This window comes from Pristiophorus japonicus, chromosome 4 (genome assembly GCF_044704955.1).
Source record: "Pristiophorus japonicus isolate sPriJap1 chromosome 4, sPriJap1.hap1, whole genome shotgun sequence".
Classification (NCBI taxonomy): Eukaryota; Metazoa; Chordata; class Chondrichthyes; family Pristiophoridae; genus Pristiophorus; species Pristiophorus japonicus.
In genome coordinates, this window is record NC_091980.1 from 127759449 (window position 1) to 127772892 (window position 13444).

Genomic DNA, 13444 nt, shown 5'->3' on the forward strand with positions numbered 1-13444 from the left:
CAAAAAGGGGGGCGGGGCGCAGGGAGGTGCTGCGTGTCAATCATCACCCTGGGTTACCGGGCTGCACCACAAGAGCCGGGGGGGGGGGGAATAAAATCTAGAAGCGCAATTGAACAAAATATGCTCACGGCTGAGGCCAGTGGGAGACCGAGTTGTTGATAACTATAACAGCATTGCAGATTAATGTTTAATCTATTCGGCTCCTTGCCGAGTTAATAGATTTTGGTATTCATTATGAGAAAGGTACACCCTTTGTGTAAGTGGTTCCGCTGGGATGGGTCCGGCTCTGTGCGCGAGGCCTGCGGCTCGGTGCGGCTCGTGAGGAGAGCGGGGAGTTAGCCTACGGGCTCCAGGCCAGGCAGACGCTGTTGCCTCCTCCTCCGTTCCTCGGGTGGACAGCCGCTGGTTTAAAGGGAGAAGGTAACAGTGATTTGCCGCACAGCCGCTACACCGGGTGAGACCGGATAGCGGGACCCCCCACCCTGTGATGGAGGCTCGCAGGGGAAGTTGGGCAGGAGACCACAGAGGAGGGAGGGGTGTCACTGGGGGCAATACTGGGGAGGGAGGGGTGACAGTGGGGGCAATACTGGGGAGGGAGGGGTGACAGTGGGGGCAATACTGGGGAGGGAGGGGTGACAGTGGGGGCAATACTGGGGAGGGAGGGGTGACAGTGGGGGCAATACTGGGGAGGGAGGGGTGACAGTGGGGGCAATACTGGGGAGGGAGGGGTGACAGTGGGGGCAATACTGGGGAGGGAGGGGTGACAGTGGGGGCAATACTGGGGAGGGAGGGGTGACAGTGGGGGCAATACTGGGGAGGGAGGGGTGACAGTGGGGGCAATACCGGGGAGGGAGGGGTGACAGTGGGGGCAATACTGGGGAGGGAGGGGTGACAGTGGGGGCAATACTGGGGAGGGAGGGGTGACAGTGGGCAATACTGGGGAGGGAGGGTGACAGTGGGGGCAATACTGGGGAGGGAGGGGTGACAGTGGGGGCAATACTGGGGAAGGAAGGGTGACAGTGGGGGCAATACTGGGGAAGGAAGGGTGACAGTGGGGGCAATACTGGGGAGGGAGGGGTGACAGTGGGGGCAATACTGGGGAGGGAGGGGTGACAGTGGGGGCAATACTGGGGAGGGAGCGGGGGCAATACTGGGGAAGGACATCGGGGCCAAAATCGGGTGGGAGGGGTGACACTGGATGGGACAATGTGGGAGTGACACTGGGGGGGCAATACTGGGGAGAGATAGGTGACGGGGGGGGGGGGGGGGCAATATTGGAGTGGGAGGAGTGACACTGGGGGAAATACATAAGAAACATCAGAAATAGGAACAGGAGTAGGCCATCGATGACAAAGTCCAACACTGCCTTCAGTGTGCCAGTGCAGCCTTTAGTCGCCTGAGGAAGAGGGTGTTCGAAGACTAGGCACAAACCCGGCACAAAGCTCATGGTCTGTAGAACGGTAATGATGCCCGCCCTCCTATATGCCTTAGGGACAGCAACTATGTACATCAGGCATCTCAAAGCACTGGAGATGTACTACCAATGCTAGCTCTGCAAAATCCTGCAAATCCATTGTCAGTATTCTCGCTAAGGCCAACATCCCTAGCATCGAAGCATTGACCCAGCTCAACCAGCTCCGATGGACGGGCCACATTGTCTGCATGCCCAACACTAGACTCCCAAACCAAGCACTCTACTCCAAGCTCTGACACGGCAAGCGAGTCCCAGGAGGGCAGAGAAAACGCTTCAAGGGCATCCTCAAATCCTCCTTGGAAAAAGTGAAACATCCCCACCGACACCTGGGAATCCCTGGCCCAAGACTGCTCAAAGTGGAGGAGAAGCATCCGGGAAGGCGGCGAACACCTCGAGTCTCTTCGCCGGGAGCACGTGGAAGTCAAGTACAAACAGCGGAAGGAACGTACGACAAATCAAACACCCCACCCACCCGTCCTTCCAACCATCATCTGCCCCACCTGTGATACAGACTGGAGATCCCACATTAGTCTCATCAGTCACCAGAAAACTCATTTTAGTGTGGAAGAAGGCATTCTCGACTCTGGAGGACTGCCAAAGAAGAATAGTGATTATAATATAATTAGCTTTAAAGTAGTTATGGAAAAGGGCAAAGAAAAATATATGGTTTTAAAAAAAAAATACAACTGCAACTGAGCCAATGTCAGTGATTGAGGGATGGAAGTAAAAATTGACCAGCAAAATATTGTCCCTGAATTTGCGGTCGGAGGCTTCCCACGGGGAAATGACTCCAATCCGCAAATAAAATGCCTCCGTACTGGTGGGTATGAAGATTTGCGATACTGGGCTTCTCCGGGTACACTGGAGAAGAGGCCCATGTATCTCATCACATATTTAAAATTAATTAAAATGCCATTTAATTAAATATTTAAAACAAAAATTTAATAGTTTGAAAAATAAATTTGCATGTTTTAAAGGGGCTAAAAATACACAGTTATTTCACAGGTTTTTAAATGTATATATTATTGGCAAAATTTTATTTTTTTGTTATTAAAATTCTTATGCTGGTAAAAACAGGCCTACGCCTGCTTTTACCAAGCGCAAGAATTTTACAGGCCTTCGCTGGGCAGAAATCGAGCAAATAGCCCAACTTTGCGCCCTTTTCACGGGGATTTGTGCAATCTGTTGAGAATTCTTGACCGATCACAGGTTCTGGGTTTTCGCGTATGCGCAGCGCATGCCTAAACCCAGAACTTGCGCGGCCCTTATGGGCGCATGCGCGCCGCGTAAGTGTCTGTAGGGGCAGCAAATTACAGCCAATGAAATGAGAAATGGCAGAGCTTCAGTGCAGAGATAGTTCAGTACAAAGCAAGCATATTCCCACAAGGAGGAAAGATTAAAAATATTCTGTGATATATTTAAAATTGGTAACCTGATGCAGTTTCATTGGGTTCAAGTTTCAGCTCGAGTTGCTTCTATTTTTTTGGAGCAACTAGTTTAGAATGGAATATCTTAGAAATTGCAATTCTCGGCATTTAGTTTGCTCCAGTTCTAGTGAGTTAGAATAGTTTCGTTTTAGAACAGTTTTTTTTCAAAAGCCACTTATGTCTGTTTTGCAAGTTTAGGCAGTGAAAACTTACTCCAAACTAACTTAGAATGCAGTAGGTGCAGATATTTGTACGCTCAGAAAAACCTTGCCTACACTTTATAAATTAGGTGCAGGGAGCGAGAGAGAAGGGTGGGAGGTAGGGAAGTTAGAGTGAAGTTCAGACTAGGATGCCGACGACTTCAAGGACTTCGGACGGGCCCCGCCGCTGATGAGGACACCGATGACTTCGGGAGGAGCCCGCCCCAGGAGATGCCGGACCGCCGCCCGAGGAGTTCGGGGCGGGGCCCATCCCCAGCGTGATGCCGGGCGGGTCGCCGCGGAAGAGGTAAAGGCATTGGGCCACTCGACCCGGGATAGGGGCGACATCCCTTCGAAGGGCCAGGGATAGGGTCGTCGCCCAGAGACGGGACGCGCTGGGAGGGCCAGGAGCTACTGTGCACACATGCAGCCTTCACTGCACATTCGCGCAGCTGCTGGCACTGTTTTTGTAACTCCACCTCCAGCAGCTCCTGCTGCGCTGCACTGAGCTGGAAATGGGCCTACAGATATTGGAGAATCGCGAGGTAAGTATTCAGTGCAATTTCTGTTCTACAAATTAGGTGGGCCTCTCCGATGCGCACCGTTCTAGCGGGGGTCCGAAACCTGAGCCCATTAATATAACAAAAGTGGATTTATCACAAAAAAAGTATTTTTAATAAGAGTGTCTAGTCCTTCACCTGTGAGTAACCTGATTTTAAATCAACAACAACAACTTTTATTTATATAATGCCTTTAACGTAGTAAAACGTCCTAAGTTGCTTCACAGCAATGTTACAAGACAAAACAGACAAATTTAATACCAACTCGCATAAGAAATTATGGCTTGGGTAAAGAGGTAGGTTTTAAGGTGAGCTTTAAAAGAAGAAAGTGGTAGAGAGGCATAGAGGTTTAGAGAGGGAGTTCTAGAACTTAGGGCCAAAGCAGCTGAAGGCACGGCCACCGATGGATGAGCGAATATAATCGGATGCTCGAGGACAGTTTTGTGGCCAGAGCCAGGCTGTAATATTTTTTTAAACCAGTGCAAAAGATTGTGGAAACTCGATTTGTGCTGAATGTAATTTGTACTTGAAATTCCTCACCCTTTTGCAAGGGTTTGGCCGATTTTGGGCTAATTGCGCAATCTAGCAGTAACTACAGGCCAATGTTGAAGTTTGTGGAAGATACAAAACTTGTCAATGTAGTAAACAGTGAGCAGGATAGTAGCGACATCAGGAGGACATGGACAGACTGGTGAAATGGGCTGACACATGGGATGTTTCCTTACTACGATAAAGGGCCTTTGTAAATGCAAGTTGTTGTTTGGGATTGTGACCCTCAACAAAAGGTTGGTGGAAAGATTATAGCACCAAGAAACTTTTGCCCTCTGGAGTCAACCGGTGATAATAAGCATCGTCCCCTTTACTGTTGCAGGCTGCCCGATGCTGTATAGGACGTATTTGGACCTACTTTCAAAAGCTGCTGTTAGAGTCGGTCTTTCCAGGTGCAATTGGGAAACCAGCAGAGTTGGACGAGGATTCCTTTGGGTCACGCCACACGTGCGTGCTCAGAGTCGCAAAACTATGGCTAAAAGTAAATTTGAATATGTTCGTAACTTCGAAGCTGATGATACCTGCCTGCAAAATTGCTGGGTTGTGGTTCGGCTGGATGGGCGGAATTTTCACAAGTGAGTGGAAAGCAATATCGTACAATAGATACTGATCAATTATAGATCAATAAGTGTTCGATGATATTCTCAAAACAATTTCAGGTCTTTTATGCAGTCCATAAACTTAAACTCATCCAAAACTCTGCTGCCCGTATCCTAACTCGCACTAAGTCAGTTCTGTGCTCGCTGACCTACATTGGCTTCTGTTCCCGTTAAACTGCTGGAGTTCCCACACAAGCCGCTCAACGGCATTACAATTGAAATAACCGCACGTGCGAGAAATTGAAGGGGCCGCTCACCCAAAAGAATTAGCGGGAACATTGCCTTCGAGCCTGTTCCACCAATGGTTCAGACCACTGGTCCATTATTTAGCAACCTACCTCAAAAAATTTTTCTGTTCCCGAGTTAGAGGGAAGTGCTTCTCCCTTTGTCATGTAGAGTAGAGCCAAACGTTTCATAGAATCATAGAAATTTACAACACGGAAGGTGGCCATTTTGGCCCATCGTGTCCGCGCCAGCCAACAACGAGCTATCCAGCCTAATCCCACTTTCGAACTCTTGGTCTATGGCCCTTCAAGTGCATATCCAAGTACTTTTTAAATGCGCTGAATGTTTCTGCCTCTACCACCCTTCCAGGCCATTTGAACAATTCTTCTTACTTAAACTGTTTTCTGGACTTCAGGTTTGCAGATCAGCACGGTTTCAGAAAGCCCAACGACGAGCGGGCCCTCCGTTTGATGACGAAGTGCGCATTGACCGTCATGGAAGAACTGAACGACATTGTGGTTGCATACGGCCAAAGTGATGAATACAGCTTTGTCTTTAAAAAGCAGAGCAACTGGTTCAAGAGGAGAGCAAGGTGCAGTGTACAATAAGAGGCTTTCGCTGTGGTTTAGTCTTCTGGCTTTATCTGCAGCACAAAATGCTTCAGATCTATTGTGATCCAAGTGTCGGGAAGTCAAATTAAATTAAGAAGCTTTATTTATGAGGAACGACTGAAGAAACAGAAACTCTTTCTATTACAATACAGAAGCTTAAGAGGAGATCTGATGAAGGTCATTATTATGAGGGGTATTGATAAGGTCAACAGGGGAAAACTCTACCAGTCAGCGAGTCAGTAACTAGAAGACAAACTTAAGATCATCCAGAGTAGGACGGAAGAGGTTACTTTCATGCTGAGGGTGGTTTGGATATGGTAGCTCTAATTTTAAGGTTATTCTACTTTGTGCTGGACTCCCCCACTAGGGGAAATAGTTTATCTCTCTACCCTATCAAATCATCTTAAATACCTCCATTATATTCTCCCTTAATCTTCCATACCTGAGGGAATACAAGCCTAGTCTATCCAATCTGTCCTCATAATTTTACCCTTTTATCCCCAATATCATCATCAGAATGACTCTCTTCAGAGAGCTGGAACAGCCACGATGGGCTGAAGGGTCTCCTGTGTTCTAAAATGTTGTTTCCATAAACTCTCTCCTTTCTGTATGCTTCAGAGACACTGCAGCATGCATTAGGATACAATATACAGATTGTGGTAACGATTGTGTCTGCTTTACAATGAAGTCTTAACTGAGAGCGGCTTGTTCATTTGCGAGGGGGTGGGGGATGTAGTAATTCCGGCTTGCTACTATTTTTTTTCCTTCCTTCTACTCCTGGGTATAGTGATTGGTGCTGGGGTTCAGTTCCACCAGTGACAGTGGTCACGCGAGGCCATTTTCTAATGTTACTGGAGGGGGAGTGTCAGTGGACTGTTCAACTGTCCTCGGTGGGTGGCACACTACTTCCCCAGCATCGGGTTTTATTTCTCATATCTGCCAGTGAAACTGAACCCACCACTTAAAGCTGCCCTAACTGGGATCAACTAACTCAGCATAAGCCAGGGATCAAACATAGCAGAATTGCATAGAATTTGCAGCACATAAACAGGCCATTCGGCCCAACTGCTCTGCACAAGCCTCCTCCCACCTTAGTTCATCTGACTATCTATAAATCCTTCTAACCTTTCTCCCTCATGTACTTATCTAGATTCCTCTTATAGGCATCTATGCTCTTTTCCTCAATTACTCCATGTGGCAGCAAGTTCCACATTCTATCGGCAGAATACCACTAGGGCTGTGCATTTATACTGACCTTATGGGCAAATCTGTTTTTTTTAAAAAGAATCCAATGTAATTTAAAATAGGTAACATGTTGACAAATAGAAATTCATTTTCTGTAAGATTAACAATTCATTTTTTCTCCTCCCTCTTTCAACAGCAAATTCATGAGCCACGTGGTCTCCCAGTTTTCTTCCAGCTTTGTTTTCTACTGGGAAGCTTACTTTAAAGATCAGGCCCTCTTATTTCCACCTGGATTCGATGGAAGAGTTGTTCTGTATCCTAGCAACCAGAACCTGCGAGACTACCTAAGCTGGAGGCAGGCAGATTGTGAGAAACTTACTTGATTTTTTTTATTTGCAGTTAAGTGGAGATTATTTGCATTTTCCTAATTTTTTTGTATGACAATTTAAAGCAAAATATATAATTAGACCACGCTACAATTTTGCCCCACTCCCCTCTTAAAGACCTCACATCCTTGCTGTGGTACAGGTTCTTGTAGCCCTCTGATACCTCAGCCTAGTGGCCATCGTTCACGAGTGCTTGCACATCAATGAACTGGGGTGGAGGTATCATAGTCAAGCTTTCCAGTATGATTTGTGTGTATGTGTTAACACGTGCACTGAGGTCTGATAAAGACAGCCTGCCTGAGACCACTTGCATGTGCTTTCAACAGAGGGTGCCATGTAGCAACTGGGCCCTCAGCCTGTCTTGCCCAAGAGCCAGTGAAGCGACCAATAACTGCTGCCCCAACTGACACAAGACATCTCAACACTGTCCTGAGTTTACTATATCATTTTTATTTCTGTTGATGGTATAATTTATCAGCCAGTGGCTCAGTTGGTAGCACCCTTGCCTCTTGAGTAAGAAGGTTGTGGGTTCAAGTCCCACTCCAGAGACTTGAGCACATAAATCTAGGCTGACACTCCAGTGCAGTACTAAGGGAGTGCTGGCATTGTCAGAAGTGCCATCTTTCGGATGAGGCATTAAACCGAAGCTCCGTCTACTCTCTCAGGTGGACGTAAACGATCCCAAGTTACTATTTCAAAGAAGTTATCGCCGGTGTCCTGCCCAATATTTATCCCTTAATCAACATTGCTAAAAACAGATTATTTGGGAGTTTGCTGTGCGCAAATTGGTTGCCACGTTTCCTACATTACAAAAGTGACTACACTTCAAAAAGTATTTCATTGACTGTAAAGTACTTTGGGACGTCCGATGGTCTTGAAAGGCGCCATATATATGCAAGTCTTTTTTCACAGTTTAAGTAACCATAATATGAAAATTCCAGCCCAAGTTTAATTATCATTGAAAGAGCTGCTTTGCGCTATAAGATGGGGTGTATGTAGACTCTTCAACTGCATGAGTTCTCTGCCACCTCCTGGGCCGTTGCATGCCTGTACAATGTCCGTTTTTATTTTGGAATCAATTATTCAGAATATCCTTTTTTTTTAAATGCACTAACTAATTTTCCATCGATAGGTCATATCAATAACCTTTATAATACAACGTTCTGGGCACTGGTGCAGCAAGGTGGTTTGTCCAACATTGAGGCTGAAGAGAAACTGAAGGTACGAACCCCTGACCAGTTACTCAGTGTGGGTCAGCACTGGGGCTGCCTCATTGCATGTGTAAAATTTTGTTTTAAGCAGATGTCTTTTTTTTTTGTCTCATAATTTTCTCCTCCCACCCCCGTATCAGTTTCACAGTTGGGCAATGTTAGGAATAGTAAGTAAGGTAGAATTGTCGGGTTTACAGGGGGGGTTTAAGTATTGTGAGTAGAAAGCTGGAAGTATAATGTTGAGAGAGAGCTAGGCGCAACATGTCTACTAAGGTGGTGATAGTTCAGGGCCGAGCAAATGCTCGAGTATAAGAAATGTCTGGGAAGATGGGAAATGCTGACCCCCAAGGTTTCCCTATCCACTCAAGCATGTGAAATGTCTGGAGAACAATAAACAGATTGAGCCGCAATGCACATGCACGAGAAGGGGACATTGTCTACGCGACTGCTGGCGCACTTGGGCATTAACCGTGCTTGCTACAAGTGTGCTTACGAATTAACCTTGCGTACTGGACTGTATCAAGATGAGACACACCAGGAAACTATAGTGACTAAATAGTCTTGAAGAAACTCCTGTGAGCAGTAAGAAGGCTTAATTCACAAACCCCCAATGAGTCCCTTGTTTGTGAGTTTAAATGTGCCTCACTCATAAGTACTGCTTATATTGGGTTTATATTTATCTGAAAAATAAAGATTATTGATCGGACGACTCTTGAGTCCACGTGCCTGTATTGAAGTAAAAGGTTCAGGATTATTCTAACGAGCAATGCCAAATTTGCATTACTCATGTGAGCCTTGAGTGAGCAGGCTATCTGACTGTAGAGGGCCTCACAACGGAGCCCAATCGTCTGCCCATTGGTATTCGTACAAGGGCATTTCCAGCAGCAGTTGCTACATAGTGGTAAGGACCCTGAGGCATGTATTTTATTCTTTTCACCTCCCTATCTGAGGGCTGCTGCAGGCAATTGTGGTATCTCTATTGAAAAGAGGTACTTTAATAGGCTTTTGGAGAAAAAGCCTTGGCATCGCGCAGCCCAGCACTTCTCTCCATTCTGATCTGTCCTGCATCAGTCAGCAGGTTGTGGATTCAAGCCCCATATCAGAACTGTAGTTCACAATCTAGGCTGACCCTTCAGTGCAGTACTGTTGGAATGCTGCACTACCAGAGGTTAAAAAAGGACTTGCATTTATATAGCACCTTCCACAAACTCGGGACGTCCCAAAGCGCTTTACAGCCAATTAAGTAATTCTGCTTTTTAAATGTAGACACTGTTCTAAAGTAAGTAATGTAGCAGCCAATTTGCGCACAGCAAGCTCCCACAACCAGCAATGTGCTAATGACCAAATCATTTTTTTGTAAAGTTGATAACTCCCCTGCTCTTTTTTTTAAATAGTGCCATGGGATCTTTTACGTCCACCTGAGAGATCAGACAGGGCCTTGGTTTAATTTTTCATCCAAAAGACAGCACCTCCCACAGCGCAGTATTCATTCCCTCAGTACCGTACTGGAGTTCAACCGAGATTTTTGTACTCAAGTCTCGAGTGGGATTTGAAGTAACAACCTTCTGACTCAGGCGAGAATGCTACCAACTGAGCCACGACAGACATCGGTACAAAGTGCAGTCCTTCGGGTGAGGCATTAAACTGATGTCTCATCAGTTTGTTTGCATGGAGACATGGCGTTATTTAGTGAACAGGATGTTCCCGTGGTATCCTAGCCATCACTCTGTCTTTAACCAACACCACCAAGAAAAGCTTGTCATTATTCTGATTGCTGTTTGTGGGATCCTGCTGTACAAAATGGCTGCCACATTTTCCTATACAAGTTACCGCGATTCACAGTAACTTATTGTATGTGAAATACTTTGAGATGTTTGAGGGGTATAGTAAATTTCTATATAAATGCAAGTTTTTCATCTTTAAGTACTGCTTGATTTTAAATTGTTCTTGGACAGACATGTTTGTTAATTTGTTAAATGATGCATTTTTTTTTCTCTTTTTGCCACAGGGCACTATTGCAGGAGACAAAAATGAGATTTTATTTTTGGAATTCGATATTAACTACAATAATGAACCAGAAATCTATAGAAAAGGAACCGTGCTGATATGGCATAAGGTGAGGACTGTTGTTTATTAAAATCTCGTAATACTCCTGTGAAGTACCTTGGGACATTTCGCTATGTTAAAGGCGCTATATAAATACAAGTTGTTGATGTATAAAGCTAAAATATCAACCACATTGGATGTCCAGAATTTACACTGACCAATATTCCCTGTAACCTTTTTGGCGCCACGCAGTCCCTTTAAGGGACTGCACAGGCCATTCAAAATACCGCGCATATACGGTGTTTGTACTGAAAAGCTGGCTCCGTGGGAGTGCAGCTTAAAGAGACCAGTGTTTCAATGCCACTTCAAGACTATCTACTCAGCTGCCTCTGCAGCTCCCTCTTCATGTTTCCCACACAGCCCAAGACCAAAGCGAGTGAAGAAAGAGAAAGTATTGTAAGAAAAGGAACCCTTTGCTTTATTTATAATCTGCAGGTATTTTGAGGTTGAGGGGGTGGTCTGAGCTTGTAACTCGTTCTGGGCTTAGGAATGTAGCTGAAGCTTCCAGTTTGCATGATGTGCTCCTACCCTGAGTAACCCTGCTCTCTTTAGGTCACACTGTTGTGGGCATCTTTCCCTGAGCATAAAAAGTTAGGCAGGTGCCTTGTTTCTAAAATGTTCTGGCTTCCTGAATGAAGGATGCATAGAATGATATAGGTGGAGCTCTGCTCTGTAACTGTAGCTGGGAAGGATCTGTGGAACAGGTGATTGGACCTTCTATGTACAGTTTAGCTAAACCATTCCAAAGAGGATTAGATTCAGCAGATTAGGGTGAAATTGTTCACTATGATGGAGTTCAAATACCAGAGGATGCAAGAGGGGAGGTTGGTTGAAACATTTTCAGCCAGATTATAATGAGCCAAGGCATAGGTTACAAGGGAAGGCTTTGAAGTGGATAGTTTACATGATTTCTAGGGGCAATTTGATGCTCTTCTGGAGAATGTTGAATCCAAAAGATATGATGAAGATATTTGAATAGGACAATCTTGTTGGGTCTGAATGGCTTTCGCTTATTCCTCAATGTTACGTTTTAATATATATGTTGGGATGAGATTTAAACCTGGTCAGATTGTGCATGTTAGTCATTTTATCATTGCTAAATTAAATCGTTCTTTATTTCACAATTGTATTGAGATGTCTATTTCTGGGTTTTTAAGGTTGAAGAGACTATTGATAAAAGGGTCAGAACCCCAGATGCACCAGAGGGGAAAAATGTCGTAGTTAAAAGGACTCGCAACAAAGTTCTCCCATTACATGTGGATATCATTGGCGATGTGTTCTGGGAGGAGCATTCGGAGATTCTTGCTGAAGACAGCTAGGCAGAAGACTTATTCTCCCCCACTCCTGAAGATGGTGATGCGTGCTCAAGTACAGATCTGAAAACACTGCTGATCCTCATGGTAACTTGTCCAGGTGGGCATTATTGACTCTGAGTTGCAGGCAGCGATACATCAAGGACGAAGGGCTGCATCATAACCAAGCTTGCTCCCTCCCGTCTGCCCCTAAGATCCACACACGTGCACATTCCGGGGGAATTCACTGGATAGCGAGCAGGAGCAAGAATCCTTTGGTTTCTCTCCCTGGTCAAGGAGTGCTGAAGCCCTGCATCGTTCCCTGCTGCTGCCTAAACGAAACTATTTTAGTAGAGACTGTAAAATTTGGGCTGATGCCCTGCCCCCATTTACAGGTGAATTTATGTATAGCCTTTTATTGTTTTAATATTTGATATTAGATGTGCTTTTGATAAAATTCTTCATTCACAGAAACAATATTAATGCTGTAATTTTTAAAATCAAAATCAGGTTAATAATTCTCATTTGTTAGTGATTCTTTCACCAGAAGTGGGTTGTGTTAGTTGGAAGTTTCAGACTTCAAACTTGGCATTTGATACTGGCCGACTTATTTCACAATTTATGCACCTTACGCTCCAATACTTAGCCAGCTGTCAAGTCGATCTGAGTATGCAGACACATTTGTATAAGCTTATGCAACATGTGACATTTTTAATCAATGTTTTTACAACTAATAACACTTGACACGAGGAGGTATTTTAAAAGCCAGGATGAGAATTTTAAAATCGAGGTGTTGCCCAAATGGGAGACAGTGTGGTCAGCGTGCCCAGGGGTGATGGCTGAACGGGATTTGGTGTGAGTTAGGACACGGGCAGCAGAGTTTTGGATGACGTTAAATTTATGGAGTGTGAACAGTGAGAGGCCGGCCAGGAGAACATTGGAATAGTCAAGGGCATGGATGAGGGTTTCAGCATCGAGAGAGCTGAAGATGAAAAATGTTGAAAAATAGAAAATAGGAGCAGTAATAGGCTATTCAGCCTTTCGAGTCTGCACTATGATTATGGCTGATCCTCTATCTCAACATCATGGGCCCAAGTTTCGAGCCGCGCCTAGAACGGCGCAGTGCCAACCTGGACGCCTGTTTTTCGCGCCACAAAGTGCTCCTAAAAAAAACCCTCCAGATTCTCCACCTCCCTGCAGGTCCTCTGGCCCTCGGCGCAGCGCAACAGGAGCTGTAGGGGGCGGAGCCAGGTTCCTGCGCTGAAAAGAGTGCCGGGACCTCCGCACATGCGCGCCACAGTGGGCACGCAAGTGCAGTAGCTCCAGGCACCTGAAACTGTGTGGGAAGGGCCCGAAGTACGCAGCCCCTAGCCCTGGCCGAATGGCCTCACTGGAGTTGCGTGAATAAGGCTCCTCCCACGGCCAATTCCTGCTTCCTTCCGACCCGACTCGACTCCCACTTCCCAGCCCGGACCGGACCCGACATCCACCCCCGGATCGGACCCGACACCCGCCCCCGGACCGGACCCGACACCCGCTCCCCCCCGCCTCCGGACCCGACCCGACACCCACTCCCCCCGACACCCGCCCCCCCCCCACCCCGGACTGGACCCGACACC

General features: G+C 46.1%; 1 protein-coding gene across 1 annotated transcript; it reads left to right on the top strand.

The window, feature by feature from the left end:
- Window positions 1-283: 283 nt before the first annotated feature.
- thg1l (tRNA-histidine guanylyltransferase 1-like) lies at window positions 284-12282 on the top strand. The gene is made up of 7 exons (XM_070877314.1): window positions 284-420; window positions 4533-4785; window positions 5450-5626; window positions 7027-7196; window positions 8349-8437; window positions 10436-10543; window positions 11691-12282. Exons 2-7 carry the CDS (start codon window positions 4541-4543, stop codon window positions 11850-11852), a joined length of 951 nt encoding a protein of 316 aa, XP_070733415.1. The 5' UTR covers window positions 284-420; window positions 4533-4540; the 3' UTR covers window positions 11853-12282.
- The last annotated feature ends 1162 nt before the right edge of the window (window positions 12283-13444 follow it).

Coding starts and splice junctions, on each gene's coding strand:
- thg1l (XM_070877314.1), top strand. CDS start 4,541: ATGCTGTATAGGACGTATTTGGACCTACTTTCAAAAGCTGCTGTTAGA. Junction 8,438..10,435: donor AGGCTGAAGAGAAACTGAAG/GTACGAACCCCT, acceptor TTTTTGCCACAG/GGCACTATTGCAGGAGACAA. Junction 10,544..11,690: donor CCGTGCTGATATGGCATAAG/GTGAGGACTGTT, acceptor TGGGTTTTTAAG/GTTGAAGAGACTATTGATAA.